This window comes from Pistacia vera, unplaced genomic scaffold, assembly GCF_008641045.1.
Source record: "Pistacia vera cultivar Batoury unplaced genomic scaffold, PisVer_v2 Contig141, whole genome shotgun sequence".
In the NCBI taxonomy this organism is placed as follows: domain Eukaryota; kingdom Viridiplantae; phylum Streptophyta; class Magnoliopsida; order Sapindales; family Anacardiaceae; genus Pistacia; species Pistacia vera.
Window position 1 is genome coordinate 252272 of NW_022195478.1, and position 16778 is coordinate 269049.

Here is a 16778-nt window from a genome sequence, read left to right on the forward strand (position 1 = left end):
GTTCACAACTCTCAGAGTGTGACAATCCTGACCAACTCATATAGATAATATTAGAACAAGATAGCAAACTTGCACACAAATTATGACTAAATGTTTCGCACTCCATTTCAATTTAGTTAATTTTCATCACCTGCTAAACTCAACTGCATGAAAACCATGTTTGGAGCTGCTATGACAAGAATTAAAACAGATAAAGGCTCTCCATACTACTATAATAATCTCTTAATATGAAATTATAAGAATCATATATTCAAGATTAAATACCAAAAGCCTCAATAACAATGAGCAGCTATTTTCAACAAAAAGTAATAGCCAATATTCTCAGTACCCTTTTTCTAAGATGGAAAAATTTTCTGTTTCTGGCCTCAATAAAGGTGTATCCACAAATGTATCTCCACGCGGTCAAAAATCAATCAGAGTCATAATATATTTCTGAGAATCACAGTGACTCAGTTCTCGAATCCTCTACAAGCAGATCATCATAAGATACAGGTACCCTGATCCTCTCACGAACAGATTTGTGTTTCCCTTCAACACTTGACTGTTTCTGCTGATTTTGAGGCACAATCTCTGAACCATCTGGAATACTGGGAGAGATTTCATTGGTCAGAGCAAAATCTGCTCGGTGTGAGGAATCCTCTTTGGTTTGTTCTACTGCTTGCCTGTTATTTTGTTGCTTGAATTGCTTCTGAGATAATAAATTTAAATTTTTTATAAAAATTAATATAAAATGTAAAAAATACATAAACAATACAAAAAATTCCATAAACTCACCTCAAATTCCTTTGTTTTTTTCATTATCTCTTTGTAGGTACCTGGTGATCGTGCTCTAATTATGCCCCATAATATGCCACCACCTGTTCTGGAACGTCTGCCATCAGCAGTCATCTGACCTCCACATGCCTGGATTGCATCCACCTGAAAATTAAACATTTCATCACAGATATCCCATTAGAAAAGTGGCATTTCACCAAACAGGAGCAGCAAAGATGAAATGCAAAATCTAATAACAAAATAATATCCCCAATAAACAAAATCGAGGGGTAGCATCAGAACAAAAAAATATGCATGAGCATGACTAGAAGAAATTAATAGCTCAGATATGTAAACCATAAATTCCCTACGTATTACTGTAAGAAATTGCTTCAGAGAAGATGTAGATATACTTGCACAGCTCGATCCCAAATTTCAACCAACATTTTTTCTAACAGAGATCAAATCAGAACTTATCAAACGTAAAGTTTATATGATGTCTTATCAGCAGAATAGTGCAATATGTATAATGAAAGAAAATTTCAATAAACATAATTAAAATAACTATATAAAAAATGTACTGATTTGTAAATCAAACATGGTGAAATGAGGACCCAGAAACCAAAAAGGTACTCATGTTCTGCTATTAAATAATTTAAGTTGAGCCAAACAACAAAAAGAGTACACAAACACAAACAAGAAGGCCCAAAACAATCTTGACACTCACTTATGTCTATCATTGGCATGACAAATAATCTGAATTCATCTATATGGAAGGTTCAAACCAGTTTTTCTATCAAAAATTTGTAAAGCACCTTTCCAAGGATCAAAATCGGCAAAATATCTGTTTCTACATATGACATTCAGAAAACTACATGGAAGAAAGTATTTTTACATGAGTGATGAGTGACAAAACTAGAAGAAAAAAATTATATCAACCTACACAAAAAGATTATGATGAATTGGTTCAGCCAGGGTATGTCTCAGCTCAGAGCACATAATTTGAAGCAGCAAAATGGCTTCTGCCAGAAAAATCTGCAAGTGTATCGAGACAAATATAGAGCATCAGATATCAAGAATGGTAGTATGGCTTCAAACAGAGTGGATATGCATTGTCAGCACTAGGGTGGTCGAAATCCAACTGCAACCCAATTCTCACCTTTCCTCACAGGAACAAAGTGAATCTTACTTTTGCACACCAGCTAAATGTTTCATTGGTAAACATACCAACACAAGGGCAGAGCCAGAGTTTAAGGTTTGGGGGAACCAGTGTCTGAAAAACCAGTAAATTATGGGGGCCAAAGAATAAAAAAAATAAAAATAAAAATATAAGGGTTAAAGTTGTAAGCAAGGGATTAAGTAATTTAAACAAGTTTTACAGGCTTGGGGGACCAGAGCCTCTTCTGGCCACACAGTAGATACCAGCATATGGTCAACAAGGCAAAGAGATCAGGAAATAAGCTGAGGTCATACTCAGAAGTATTCAGAACTAATGATAATTATTGATTCAGGACTGACATTAGCGTGAAGAGGAAAGGTGTACAATGTGGTATCTAACAGAAAAGCTACTATGTGCATAACACATGAACTTTGAAGACAAATGTCAGCACACCCAGATCTCCACCTAAAGGTACAATTTGCAAAACGAAATTGAAATAAACACACATTCTACCAAAACAAGTTGCACAGGCACATCCCACAATGAAAATTTTAAATGCAGACCAGAAACCTTAAACTGCATGCATCATATATTTGTGAATCCAACAGACAAAGAATCAATGGAATATGATATACCTCTTTAATGAGATCACTGAGTGCAGAAACCCCCAGGCAACCTACAGCAGTGTATACCATGTATGATTTTCTCTCCTTCAGATGCTTACATGTATCCGAAACAAACCTGTGAACATAAATTATTCCAATATTAGAACCACAAAAAACTCCTAAACCCCAACCTCTTTCAAGTTGAAAAATGTGTGCAAATGTGCACTAAAAACATAACCTGTTTATGTCAGTAAACTTTGGGCCTAGACCACTCCTCTTTTTCTTATTCTTCTTCTTGTTTGCCCTACGCCTACGATTTTTACTTTGTAATTCCACATTTCCAACATTGGCATCCCCACCATGGCTTTGCTCCAAATTGGTTTGTGTGCTTGAATCATGCTCCAAAAGCTCTCCCTCTTCTACATCAAGCATCTCAATATCTTCAAGATCTTCTAAGTTGTCATCTTCATAAATGGCTCCTAATATGTTCTCTCCTTCCTCCATAAATGCTCCTAAAAACAGGCAGAGAACAGTTGTATTAATAATTTCAAGAACAATTCACAAGCAGAAAAAAGAAGAGAACAATTAGAAATTAACTAATCACATAAACAAGCAGTGAGTAACACTGGACTTGAATACTGATATGTTTCAGGTAATAGAGAACAGATAAAAATAAAAACGAACTAAAAAAAAAACCTTATAAATCATGAACATAAATTAGCATAGAAGCAGCCATTATCAAGATAATCCGTGTTTCAAAAAAAAAAAAAAAAATAGAAAGAAGTTTTTATTTTCAGAAAGCAAAAACTTCACAGCAATGACAGTTGACTCGTTACCTTTTATACCTAAAACCCCGCACAGAACTAAAAATAGCAAAAACAACACCACGAGTGATATTAAGAGATAATTATAAACTAAAACCAAGCACCAAATCCTGGTAAAACCCTAGTCAGAATCATATATAAGAATGAAGCTGTTTTATATCTGTTTACCTGTATAGTGTTAAAACCTTTTAAACTTGTTTAGGCAATGGAAAGAACTTCGATGCGGGAAGAGAAATAGTTTATATCGCTCTGAGCTTCAAACGGTGCGTTTTTTATGGGCTAGGGTTTCATGTAGGGAAGTAGGTGATGAAGTAGGAATTGGTTTCTCCAGAATATTTCCAAGCCCAGTTCAACCCATTATCCAAACCCAACCCAACTCCTTTTTAGTAAAAGGCTTTGGTTCCAGTTTGGGCCGCAGATATTTTGTTTAAAAGGGCCAAAAAATAAAATTTTGATTTTTTTTTAAATCCTTGCTTTTTAACATATTTTTCCTTAACAAGTTTAACCTTAATGATATAATATTTTCTAAAGCACTCGTTCTCTATTTTATGTTTTTTTTAATTTTAATGCTTGCATAAATCCCTACATCGAATTTTTCTTAATCATCGAATCATTTCTTTTTTGTATTTCAAATAATTTTTTGTTTTGTGAAAATATATTAAATACTATGGAGAAAGTAATCACATAATTGGATGAATTTGAATCTCAATATGAATATGAATCTGTCCAGGGGTGGATCCAGACTAATTTTGGGCCCACCCTCAATTTTTTTTCTAAATATTAATATGTGCAATTTCTAGATTTTGGCTCACCTTAACAAAAATATTAATGTGCAATTAGTTTTTATTTTGGCCTACTCTAACAGAAATTTCAGTATCTGCTACTGAATCTAAAGTAAAGAAATGTCGGTTTCAAATTTGAAATTGGAAAGAAGAGGTATAAACAAAAAACCTAATTAAGAAATAGGGAAAATGGGGTGTAAACAAAAACCCTAATTAAGTTTGAAATTTAGAGGAAAAAAAAAAAAAAAAGATGCAAATAAAAATCCTAATTAAACCAAATTAATTAGGGTTATTTTTAGAATTAAATAAGGTTTTAAACTAATTTTTTTTTAAATATAATAGAAATGTATTTAACAATAAGAATAATAATGAAGTTGATGAGGACTTAAAACAGTGATATTGATGACGAACCCACCAAAAGAGTGTCCCATTTGCTTTCAAAAATTGAGAGATTTAAGAAGCACCGCCAATTATGATAGTGTGATTCTCGTCCATTCAATTAATTAATATATACATAATATTTAATTATATAAGAAATTCAAATTAAAGGAGGCGTCATTGTCTTGGATGTTTCGGGGTCACTCAATGAAACATGCTTGAAAATAAAGACAATAAAAACTCCCGAGTCTGACGTTTTTGTTTACCGTAAATCGCACACTACCATCTAACCTACAATTTTATTGCAGGAGAAATCAATAATAAAATTATAAAAAATACAAGGAATTATGATGTTGTGTAATGAGATGAAGCCCCCAGTTTTTGGATTTGGGTACAAAAACAAAGAGGGACGGTGATTTACCCATATGAAAATGAAAGGGGCCTGTAGAATTAGTGGATGAAGAGTGCAAGTAAAGTATGTGTCCGCATCATTTCTTTTTCCACTTTGTTTTATAAATGATTCTAGTGATTCCGCCCAACTCATTCTCCCAAGAAAAATAATGGGCCATACTTGCTTTGTTTTTTGTATGCTATTATAATAGATCCATCCAAATGTTGTCACAACAAGGACATATAATCACAAAAATATCTAACTCATACCATACTACTAGGGTATTCAAAAGAACCGATTGGAACCGAAACCGGCGGGTACACAGGATTTGGTTTCGGTTCCTACCAGAAACGGCCGTCAATGGGTAGGTTCCAATTCCAAATTTTTGAAACCGTTACTGTGCGGTTCCGGTTCCAGTTCTGTTCTTATAATTAGGAATGGGAACCGGAACCAGAAACCGAGAATAAATAAAATAAAATTAAAAAGTATGGGGTGAATGAAAACTTTTATAGAAAAAGTAATGTGAATACGTTTATATATATTTTCATAACATTTAAAGTAAGTTGGTTTGACTTTTGAGAATCTATCTTTACAAAATAATGGAGTTTGTAATTTTGAATTTATAATTTTATTTTGTTAACAAGTTTCACAAGTTGGGGGGGGGGGGGGGGGGGGGGGCGTGTTGTGTGCGGGGGTGATGTTTGTAAGTTTTTAACGGTTTTTTTGCCATTTTAAAAACTTTTTGAGGGTCATGTAATTTTACAAGGTACCCAGAACCGGAACCTGAACTGTTGTTACAGGTTCCGATTCTGGGTACCTAGGAACCGTTAGTTCCGGTTCCGGTTCCAAATTTTAAGGAATCATCGGTTGCGGTTCCTTCAAAAAATACAGGGTACTCGGAACCGAACACCCCTACATACTACAATACACCTTCAAGAGTACATTCAAATGATGTCATAATCATGATCATCTATTAGATACTAACACGAAACATGATAAGAATAATGTTATACTTATAACTGTGTCATACAACTAGGTATACAATCGGATAAAAATTTTACAAAATTCAAGTAAAATGAATATTTTGTCCTATGTTTTTTGTTTGGTTGTATGATTCAGTTATAAGTATAGTATTATTCAATATGATAATCTCTACGGTAATAGAGACTATATAGTACCTAATTTATAATACAAGTAGTCTCTTAAGAGTTTTTATACCGTAATGAATTGACAAATTGTCCATTGTTATATATGTTTGATACAATTAACAATGACTTTTGAATTGTTTTTAAGTTTTTAATTTTATTAGTTTACTTGATAATCAAATGTAATCTTTAAAATTTAGGTAAAACTTTTTCCCACCCAAGGGTTGTCTTAATGACACTTTTTCATCTATAAAGTTTCAAAATACAACTTTCCAATCCAACATTTATATTTCGTTAATACCCAAAATACATTTTACTTTCTCAGTCAGCATTCGGCAAGTTATCAGGAGTCAGGGTAAGAGGGTTTTATAGAATAGAGGTTGGTGGATCGAATGGTGGTAATCGATTAAATATTTACCGTCAAGATCAGTTGAAAATCAATTAAGAATAAGAAACTCTAGCTTTGCAGTGGCCAGCAATCGATGAGAAATCAGATGTCAGAGTGAGAGGAGTTTTGTAGAGAAGAAACTGGAGGTCCAGACGGTGGTGACAGAGAAAATTTTTGCTGCAAGAATCAGTTTTAGATAGTAACATAATATTAATTTGGGTGAAAAATGTCATGAAGGCAAACATTGGGTGGGTTAGTTTACTCTAAATGATCGTAATAAGTAAATGCATAACAAGAGGTAGAGTGTACATGCGTGTGCAAATCACGAGAGCTTGGAAACGGTCAACAGATTCACACTTTTGAAATTAAATCAATTCTGTTTAATGCATCATTAGTCATTACAAGGCTACATACATCCTTGTACTGTTAACCAGTCTTTTAAGGATAAGTATATTTAAACGCCTTGAAAATTGCCTTCACATTTGACATCATATAATAAATTATGACAATTATTTATGGAATTATTTTAAATTATTGTTTTTTTAATTGATGTTTATTGATAAAGCAAAAGTACTGTATATTCACACATTCATCCCTATTTCCACTCAGCTGAGTTAGCTCTTTCCTTGGACAAGTTGAAAATGTTAAATCCAGCCAATAAAACAACGTTGCGTATCAACGATGGGCTTATGCTTCCATAATCCATCCGTTAAAGTAAGGGTCATGCAAACCAACGGACAAGATGCACCGGATTTAACAATTTATAAACAAAAATCAGTTGCATCGGGACCGTCCCTAACAAAAGTTTCTCTCTTTCTCGCTGACGTGTACGTGCCAGCTGAAATCGCCCTATCTTTAAAAAAAAAAAAAGAGTGATTGACCCGCCACTATAAATTTCCTCTCGGCAACCGCCTTTCCTTTGTAAATTTCGCTCCACCAATCAATCCTCTCCCCTCGACTATGACGCGCGTTACAGCTAGCGTGTTGCTCACGCTCCTTGCCGCCCTTTCCGGAATTGTCGTCGGAACCAGAGACATATCCGGTGACGTCCTCCGATTACCCTCAGAAGCATCTAGGTTCTTCCGTCCTGGTGCGGTCAACGGCGACGATGATACTGTGGGGACGAGATGGGCGGTCCTGATTGCAGGATCAAACGGCTACTGGAATTACAGGCACCAGGTTATATAAATTCCTTGAAATTATCAAAATTTAGCGATATCTGTTTTCTAATTTTCAAATTCTGCATTTCAGGCTGATGTTTGTCACGCTTACCAACTCTTGAGGAAAGGCGGTTTGAAAGAGGAAAATATTATTGTTTTCATGTACGATGATATAGCTTCCAATGAAGAAAACCCTAGGCCTGGAGTGATCATCAACAGTCCGCACGGTGATGATGTTTACAACGGAGTTCCAAAGGTTAGTTTGGTTTGTCCGTTTACTGGAACCCAGTGATCTGATATTAATATTGCAAAGTGATTGATGTGGTTTATTTTGTTATGGAAGGATTATGTTGGGGAAGATGTTACTGTTGGAAACTTCTTTGCTGCTATCCTTGGAAACAAAACTGCTCTAACAGGGGGCAGCGGAAAGGTTGTGGATAGTGGTCCAAACGATCATATTTTTATATACTACACAGATCATGGAGGTCCTGGGGTGCTCGGTTAGTATTTCATAACTTCGTTACTAGATTTCATGGCTTGTTACCTCTTATTAAGTGTTCTGTTCTCAGTGTATTTGATCAGTATTCATCTTATGTTTTAATTTATGGTTTGAGTTGAGCAGCAATCACTAAATTTGGTGTTTCTTCTTTATGTTATTATATAGGAGATTTGCATCTTTTTTTAGTGTTATATTGCATGGATACCCAAAAAACATATGGTTTGGTGGTTATGAATATTATTAATATGAACCATACATTTAGGACAAACAACTGCATAGTTATAAGTGTAAAATCTTTATTTTCTCCTTTCCTTTATCTTCATGGCAATCCAATGAAACATTTCATGAATTACATTTATTTCATTATCTATTAAGGGATGCCAACCAGCCCATATCTTTATGCAAACGATTTGATCGATGTCTTAAAGAAGAAGTTTGCTTTGGGGACCTACAAAAGCTTGGTAATTATTGGTGAACTGCTGTTTACTGTATGTGTTTTGACAGTTTTTGGAAAGTTGCAACTTTGTTGATTTACATATGTAAAACTGTAGGTATTTTATCTTGAAGCCTGTGAATCTGGAAGTATCTTTGAGGGTCTTCTTCCTGAGGGTTTGAATATCTATGCAACCACAGCATCTAATGCAGAAGAGAGCAGTTGGGGGACCTATTGCCCTGGGGAGAATCCTAGTCCTCCACCTGAATACGAAACCTGTTTGGGTGACTTGTATAGTGTTGCTTGGATGGAGGACAGGTATGACAACAATTTTAATTTAATTCATTTCATCCTAGTAGTGAAGCATGCAGCTTAATGGCAACAATTTTAATTTAATTCGTTTCATCCTAGTAGTGAAACATGCAGCTTAGTCATAGAAGTATCAGAAATAGTCAATTATTTGGTTTGACTGGACATCTACACACTAGTCTTTCCCGTGAATAATTTTAGTGGCTGTTATAAAATACAAAAAACAGGGGTTAAGTGGCTGATGTGCTTCTCATTCATACAAATTATGCACCATGCCAACTTATTGACCAACTTTTATACAATTGCCATTTGGGCATATTTTAGCCCTTCGGTTGTCTTTGGTTGGTTAAATTGTCTGCCTTAATAATGAAAATTCCAAAGTTCATTCACTGTTTTAGTGTTTTGTGTAAACTGTAATATTCTTACTTTTTTTGTACAGTGACATACACAACCTGAGGACAGAAACTTTGCACCAGCAGTATGAACTGGTAAGAGCTTATTGTCAACCATATCATCTTGTGGAATTTCATTATCTACAGATGGCTCTAATATTGGGTGCATACAAGTGCTATAATTGGTTGCTGAATAGTGTCAAACCTGGAAGGTTACGGATGCCTTCCAGTTTAAAATGGTTTTGACCATCAATAGAATGATGTTGGCGTTTTCAGGTTAAAAGGAGGACTGCTAGTGACAATTCTGCCTTTGGCTCTCATGTCATGCAATATGGTGATATTGGGCTTAGCAAGGACAATCTCTTCTTGTACTTGGGTACAAATCCTGCAAACGATAATTACACTTTTATTGACGAAAATTCCTTGAGGCCATCCTCAAAAGCTGTTAACCAGCGTGATGCTGATCTCGTGCACTTCTGGGATAAGGTTTGTACTTTTTATTCCATTACTTGTATATCTCATTGATGTATTGTTTTCTAATTTGGAATGGAATGGTAATGATGTGGTTTACACATGCTTGGTAGTTTTTCATCTCCTTTAAAGATTGGTGTAGATAACATGAGGTTTTTGTGATTTTTTCAGAAGCTTTTAGATCTGTAATTTCTCTAGAATACCAAAAGCAGCATGAGAGGAGCTCTGATGAGCAAAATAAGAGCACGGTTAAATTTGCCTAAAATAAGTTGGTGGAAGATTACAATAGGATGTAATTTTTACATCTTATTATCTGATTTAACATTCTCACTATGTGAAAAGTGTGAAGGAAAATGAGATAAAATAATGGCCCTGTCTTCAATAATTTATGAAACTGGTTCTTTGACGTGTTAACCCTAACTCACTTGGGCTATCATTTATTTTGTACAGTACCGCAAGGCCCCTGAGGGTTCTTTGAGGAAGGTTGAAGCTCAGAAGCAGTTTGTTGAAGCAATGTCTCATAGAGTGCATATAGACCACAGCGTCAAACTCGTTGGGAAGCTCTTATTTGGAATTGAGAAAGGTCCAGAGGTCTTGAACACTGTTCGACAGGCAGGTCAACCTCTAGTGGATGACTGGGACTGCCTGAAATCGCTGGTAAACTTCTTTTTAAACCTTTTTGTTCATATTTGTGCCTATTTCTTCCTATGTTGTTCAACATATATAATCCAGTTCTGCTGATGGTGCATTTTTGGAAACATGAAAATTTTCTGCTATTGAGAAAGGGTTTATTCTGGCTAGTTTAATCATTGAAAACTTGTGCCATACTACGCTATGCAGGTCAGGACTTTCGAGACGCACTGTGGATCCCTATCCCAATATGGAATGAAACATATGCGTTCTCTTGCAAACATTTGCAACGCAGGAATTCAGAAGGAGAAGATGGCTGAAGCATCTGAACAAGCTTGTGTCAGCATTCCGTTGAATCCTTGGAGTTCTCTCCACAAAGGGTTCAGTGCATAAATGGTGCAGAACTGTGCAAATATGATAAAGCCAGTTCATGGGTCTGATAGTGTCAGTGTGTTAACATATACAGACTATAACCTTAATGTATTTTGATTGCTCTTGTGATTGCTTGGTGTAAATATGACGTTTGGACCCCCTTTCTGCTGAACAGCAGTTGTTATTCGAAAGTGCATATTTCAAATGTATGCACGTAAATTTATGTTTACCTTCGTCTTTCATATCAATATTGGCCCACATGTTTTCCCAGTGGGAGTGGCAGGCATGTTCAAAACGGGCACAGATTTGAGCCTTGTCCCTGAGGCTTAAGAACTGACGAGTAAGGACACATTGTTAGAAGCTTGGAATTATAATGTTTTTTTAAAAGTGCCATCTTCAGAACCGTATATCCTGTAATTCTAAACAATTGTAATGTAGCCTCATATTTCAGCCGTCAGATTCACCTGAAAAAAGCATAGCCATCCCGAAGGCACATATTTTCGAAATATATCTCAAATGAGAAGGATTATAAAAGACCATCGAGCATTTGCAGCCAACTGGAATCGTTTGAGAAAATGAAAATAAAAATAAAAAATCCAGCCAGTAATTCTAGGGAGATGTATAACATGTTAACAATCTCTTAAGTATCCATGGGCTTAGCAGTAGAAGCAGAGCAGATAAAAATCGTTGTCAAGAGAGCCATAATGCAAGCTGCTGGCCTGCTGCCATTGCCAGTTTAAGCTCTTCCAGGATCGATTAAAGGATGACTAAGCATTTCGTTATATTCAAAATAATAACACCATTCGTTAAATTATAATACTCAAAACTCTTATCATCTATACTATGATTCAAGAATTAGAATCATGTTTCTCACAACATGGAATAAGTTTTATGTTAAAATAATAAAATCCTTAAAAGACAACAAAACCAGGTAGATGTAGATCATCATCATCTACCAATATCAAAACATATTACTCAGGGTTTCATTTCCCTTTAGATCAAACCAAGTACATTGTGAGATAGCAAGTAATATTTGTCACCCAAGTTTTCCAGCCAAGCCACGAGCATTCCCCACTGTAACCTTAGCATAATAAACTAAGTACACATTCATTCAACAAAGAGTGAAAATCTTATTCAGCAATACGCCTTCACAAACTGGTACAAGATAACTGTATGAGAGATCAAAAACCTCTCATAGAAATCAACAGTTGCTCTGTATCACCCAATACATGCAGCAGAGTTTCCACCTCCCTAAACCTTAATGAACTCGTTCAGCTCTTGAAGAATGTCTACTTAGTCGGAATTGGTTTGGCAAGGCTGTAAAAAATCCATTTAAACTTCAATCAGGAAAAATAAACCCACAAAATCAAGACAATCATTGGTTTGGCAAGGCTGTAACAATCCATTTAAAACTTCAATCAAGAAAAAGAAACCACAAAACAAAGCAAATGATAGAATTCTGCCGAAATTACAGTAATTAAGTTTAAAAATCAAATTTAGCAGAGTACAACGCATTAGAAATTGGCATCTTCTAGCTTAAACTTGTGAAATATGACATTTGTTTAACAAATTTAAATATAGTTTATTATAAACAAAAACACTCACCAGCTATACTCTGAATCTCATAAAGAATCTCTAGTCTCAATATCTGCCCCAATCATCATCACCTTTGTACCTCTTTCTCTCACTTGACCGAGAATCATCATATCTACCTCTTTTGGAGTAATCAGATTGTTTTTCACGCTCACGACCTTTACTTCCTCTTTCATCTTCCTCCCCTCTTCCATGCTTTCGACTACCCTGATGAAGCCCTTCATCATATTCTCCATGCCTTCTATACTTGCTATCCTCTTCCTCATCTCTTTGGTGTTTTCTCCCTTTACGCGCCTCTTCATCCCTGCTGTGCCTTCTTCCACCTAAATACTCTTCCTCATCATCATTGCGCTTTCTCTCTTTACACTCCTCTTCATCCCGGCTGTGCCTCCTTCCCCCTGCATGCTCTTCCTCATCTTCATAGCGCTTTCTCACTTTACGCTCCTCTTCATCCCTGCTGTGCCTTCTTCCCCCTACATGCTCTTCCTCGTCTCTTCGGAACCTTTTCTCTTTACGCTCCTCTTCATCTCGGCTATACCACCTTCCCCCTCCATTCTCCTCCTCATCTCTTTGGTGCCTTCTCTCTTTACGCTCTTCTTCATCCCTACTGAGCCTTCTTCCCCCAGCATGCTCTTCCTGATCTCTTTGGTACTTTCTCTCCTTACGCTCCCCATTATCCCTGCTTTGCTTTCTTCCCCCTGCATTCTCTTTGTAATCCCAATCATCCACCCTCTGAATATCCTTGTTTCTATACAGTCTAGAGCCCATTTCAGACTCAAGGTTCACATCTGCAGGATGATCTTTGTGCTCAGTGTCCTTCCCAACAATCCGACTTCTTAATTTTGATTCCGTATGCTCCTCCCTGTTTCCGTCATCAAACTTCCTCTTACCTGCCATCCTTTCCTCATGTCCAGAGGTGGATCTATACCTATCCCCAGCATCTCCCCTATAATGGTGCAGACTTTTCTCTTCTAGTTTTTTCAATGTCTCTAATGCGACATCATTGTCAAGATCACTTCTTCCTCGCCTTCTGTCACTTAAAGCAAGACTTGATCCAGGACCACTTTGTCCACCTCTATCATTAACAGCATCTCCACGTCCACTTCTTTTTTTACCCAGAGAGTTTTTCCCACTTCTCTCATGTCTGTCATCACTCCCACTATTGTCTGAATCACTGTCACTGCTTCCTTTATGAGAGTCACTGTTATCACTGTCATCAGTCAGAGAAGATGACTTCTTTTCAGTTGCCTTGGACCTTGTTCTCTCATAACTGGAATCTGAATCTTCTTCACCAGAATCATGTCTCCTGCTTCTCCTACCCTTCTCAATTTTTTCATCAATACTAGCATCAGAAGAATCATCATCTGACTCATTCCTCTTATGGCTCCTTTTTACCAAGTCATCATCATCCTTACTTCTAGAGCTTTTTCCATATCTATCATTATTGCTCTTCCTATGAGGCTTCACATCAGAATTTTCTCCCTCTCTCCTATGGCTTCCACCCTGCTGATAGTTCTGTTTTCCAATTTGACTTCTTTTCTTTTCCATCCCACTGCTGGTATCAGAGTCATCCTTAGAATCATGTGGTGCTCTTGTTTTTATATTCTGCTTCCCCTTCTGAGTCTTCTGTTTATAGAAGCCTTCATCAGAATCAGAACTATCATCCGAATCATGCCTCCTATGAGATTTTCCATATTTATCAACTTTCCTTTTGGAACTAACCTTACCAATGTCATCATCATCACTAGAAGAATCAGAACTGTCACTTAAATTTTTTCTGCTTTTCTTGTGCTTCTTTGAAGATTTACTTGTTTTCTTACCATGGTCACTATCAGTCTCATTCTCAGAATCACTCCTCAGGCTACGTTTATGATGCTTCTTTGAAATCCCTTCGCTATGCTTATTACTGCTATCCGAATCAGAAGAATCATCCCTATGTCTTCTCTTTCTACTATCTCCCTTGTGGCGCCGAGGCTCATCCTTCTTATGTTTCACATCTTTATCAACCTTTTTCTTATCATCCTTCTCAGCTTTTCCATCTTCTGCTATATGTCTCTTCCAGCTGGTCTCTCTATCCAAAAAAGCATGTTCACCTTTCTCAAGCCAATTGCTATCATCATTCAAACCATTCTTTGGACCACCTGTTCCATCGTCCCCTCCTCCAGCTCTCTCATTAGTTTCAGCCGTACTTATACCAAGAGCAGCTCTAAATTGTTCCATCTGCTTCTCCTTTCTAGCGGCAATTTTGTGAGTTTCTGTTGCAGACACCCTGATCAAGCAAAAAAATATATAATCCAAATCAATAACCCATGACAATAAAAGGTTATCATTATAATCTTCTAGCACATCAAACCAAATCACAAGCATAAAAATGATAATAACTATTGTCCATCTTGAATCATAAACCATTTTCCAACTAAACCTGAAAAAAGAACCACAGTAAAAACTATAATTTAGAGTTGACAACTCTAGGAAGACAATTGCGTGAATACACATGGCCTATATAAATTAAATAGAAAATAAAATAAGCAAGACTAAAAGAAAACTGTGAGCTTCCATAAACGCACATGATAAAAACAATAATGGCAAGGCTAATGATAAAAAAATGATTCTTAAGCATAACCTATCTGAAAATTTTCTCTAATTAGAAAACAATTTTGCGTACAACATTCCAACAACTCGCATAAGTAGAATTGAACGAAAAGAATGTTTCTTTTGCTCCTTCCTTTACCTAAAATAAAAAAAAGAAAAAGAAAAAAAACCCTAAAAGAAAGATATGAATACACAAGAATTTTCCAGAGTCAAGAACAAAGGAGAAATATTAAAAACAATTCCCCTTCAATAATTCCCAGTCTGAATTACATCTACGCCTCCAGAACAAAGCCAACAAGGAAGACAACAGTAATCACCTTGTAGCCGAAAGGAAAGGCAAAGTCAATCAACACATAATTTCCATAAAACCAAACCAATTCCCATAACTAGCATGTGAAAAAGCAATTTAACATAAAGATTGAGATAGAATAATTACTTTGCATCTCCACCACTTTCCTCAGAAACTGAGGCGGCTTCCAACGTCCTTCTAGCTTCCTCAAGCTTCTCTTCAATCTCGGCCTCCGTGTAACCCTGGTCAACAAGCTTGTCCTCGAGCACCACGAGCTTAAGCTGAATCTGACGTTTACGCTCATGCTCGAGGATCTCCTTGTTGGCCTTCCTAGTGACGCCAGCCGTGCCTTGACCAGCCTCGAAACCCTTGGTGTTGTCAGTAACCCTACCCGTCTTCGGCTTGACGAAAAACTTGTTCGTTTGAATGTAACCGTTGGTCCCGGACCCTCTCGGGGTCTGTAACCCGATGCCGTTGTACATATCTAATCACAATTACAACTCCAAGTTCAAAAGTATAGATCTAACGGTCACGATCCAGGTCGTGCAAGCGAGAAAAAATTCAGTAAGAAACGTCGCGATTCAAATTCGACGCGTTAATGAGAAATTGAGAAACGCGTGCAACGTACCTGGTGTGCAGTGGTTTACAGGAACCGCGTGGTTTGATTGTTCTGTGTTTTGATGTTACTAGCTTCGACGAAGAACCCTAATCGGATTGATTCAGGGGACAACTCTCTGGACAAAAATAACCTCCCTTCTGTTTGCTTGGGTTATATATTTACGAACTTTTTGATCCGAGGGTTGTCAGGTTATTCTACAAGGATAAGGACTGTGCAGATATTTATTATGAAATATTTTAAATATAACGAATATTATTATTTTTAAATTATAATGAATATTTGTATTAAATAACAATTAATTAACTAATGTAGTTAAAATCCTTAATATAGAGAAAGTTCAGTTTATTTGCATTATTATTGATAATATATTTTTATAAAAATAATTACTTCCAATTTTCTTTAAAATAAATAAATTATAATATTTGTTTAAATTACAATAGTCTCATTTCTTTAATGTATTATGAATGTATAATACAGGTATTTGAACTTAAAAAAAAAACTCTGAAATTTATCAAGGGCCACTACTTTCTTATTTGGTCCATCGTGGGCCTTACATAAAAGCAAGGACTTCAGGCAATGCTGTCTTATTATTGTATGTGGGTCTATTTTTGCAGTGGCCGGTCCGGGTACATCCCCAGTGGGTCTATTTTTGCAGTGGCCGGTCCGGGTACATCCCCAGTCCAGTTTTATTTTAATTTCTTTTAAATTATTAATTTGTTCTTAAATAATAAATTAAATTAATAACTATATCAAGGAAATGAAACATGTTCCTTTTCTGCTATTATACATCCATCAAGGAATTAAAATTTTATTTTATCAAACATATAATTGTGGATTCTAAAAATCACAACAATTTTAAAAGGAGTGTTTATTTATAATTTTTAAAATTAATTATTAAATAATTCAAGATTAAAGTGACAAGAATTCCACGTCAGCTCCAAATGACACCTCACAAGTGATTTTAGGTTATTGGCATAACAAAATGTCAGTATTA

At 36.0% G+C, this 16778-nt stretch overlaps 3 protein-coding genes across 6 annotated transcripts; 1 reads left to right on the plus strand and 2 right to left on the minus strand.

Moving 5' to 3' along the window:
- Positions 1 to 165: 165 nt before the first annotated feature.
- Positions 166 to 3614, minus strand: LOC116123306. 2 transcript variants are annotated; one of them, XM_031409102.1, is made up of 5 exons: positions 3354 to 3498; positions 2756 to 3029; positions 2548 to 2653; positions 775 to 918; positions 166 to 688 (listed from the first exon to the last, which is right to left on the minus strand). In XM_031409102.1, exons 2-5 carry the CDS (start codon positions 3019 to 3021, stop codon positions 440 to 442), a joined length of 765 nt encoding a protein of 254 aa, XP_031264962.1. In that variant the 5' UTR covers positions 3022 to 3029; positions 3354 to 3498; the 3' UTR covers positions 166 to 439. The 2 variants fall into 2 exon arrangements, with proteins under 2 accessions (XP_031264962.1, XP_031264961.1); XM_031409101.1 differs by lacking the exon at positions 3354 to 3498 and adding an exon at positions 3510 to 3614 and having other exon boundaries at positions 169 to 688.
- A 3694-nt stretch (positions 3615 to 7308) lies between these two features.
- LOC116123287 (vacuolar-processing enzyme) lies at positions 7309 to 10896 on the plus strand. Its single transcript, XM_031409078.1, has 9 exons — positions 7309 to 7604; positions 7677 to 7841; positions 7929 to 8085; positions 8460 to 8545; positions 8636 to 8835; positions 9266 to 9314; positions 9495 to 9704; positions 10140 to 10346; positions 10530 to 10896. Exons 1-9 carry the CDS (start codon positions 7386 to 7388, stop codon positions 10710 to 10712), a joined length of 1476 nt encoding a protein of 491 aa, XP_031264938.1. The 5' UTR covers positions 7309 to 7385; the 3' UTR covers positions 10713 to 10896.
- A 601-nt stretch (positions 10897 to 11497) lies between these two features.
- LOC116123284 (protein starmaker) lies at positions 11498 to 15953 on the minus strand. Of its 3 annotated transcripts, none has more exons than XM_031409071.1 (4): positions 15794 to 15951; positions 15313 to 15649; positions 12297 to 14553; positions 11498 to 12008 (listed from the first exon to the last, which is right to left on the minus strand). In XM_031409071.1, the coding sequence occupies exons 2-3, from the start codon at positions 15645 to 15647 to the stop codon at positions 12333 to 12335; spliced, it is 2556 nt and encodes an 851-aa protein (XP_031264931.1). In that variant the 5' UTR covers positions 15648 to 15649; positions 15794 to 15951; the 3' UTR covers positions 11498 to 12008; positions 12297 to 12332. The 3 variants fall into 3 exon arrangements, with proteins under 3 accessions (XP_031264931.1, XP_031264932.1, XP_031264933.1); XM_031409073.1 differs by lacking the exon at positions 11498 to 12008 and adding an exon at positions 12069 to 12083 and having other exon boundaries at positions 15794 to 15953; XM_031409072.1 differs by having other exon boundaries at positions 15313 to 15951.
- Positions 15954 to 16778: the final 825 nt, after the last annotated feature.

Excerpts from the sequence above, each read along its gene's own strand:
- LOC116123306 (XM_031409102.1), bottom strand. The coding sequence starts at position 3,021 with ATGGAGGAAGGAGAGAACATATTAGGAGCCATTTATGAAGATGACAAC. Across the intron at positions 2,654-2,755 it reads AAGTTTACTGACATAAACAG|GTTTGTTTCGGATACATGTA; the intron begins GTTATGTTTTTA and ends TTATGTTCACAG. Across the intron at positions 919-2,547 it reads TCAGTGATCTCATTAAAGAG|GTGGATGCAATCCAGGCATG; the intron begins GTATATCATATT and ends TTTAATTTTCAG.
- LOC116123284 (XM_031409071.1), bottom strand. The coding sequence starts at position 15,647 with ATGTACAACGGCATCGGGTTACAGACCCCGAGAGGGTCCGGGACCAAC. Across the intron at positions 14,554-15,312 it reads GAAAGTGGTGGAGATGCAAA|GGTGTCTGCAACAGAAACTC; the intron begins GTAATTATTCTA and ends TTGCTTGATCAG.
- LOC116123287 (XM_031409078.1), top strand. The coding sequence starts at position 7,386 with ATGACGCGCGTTACAGCTAGCGTGTTGCTCACGCTCCTTGCCGCCCTT. Across the intron at positions 7,842-7,928 it reads TTTACAACGGAGTTCCAAAG|GATTATGTTGGGGAAGATGT; the intron begins GTTAGTTTGGTT and ends TTGTTATGGAAG. Across the intron at positions 8,546-8,635 it reads TGGGGACCTACAAAAGCTTG|GTATTTTATCTTGAAGCCTG; the intron begins GTAATTATTGGT and ends GTAAAACTGTAG.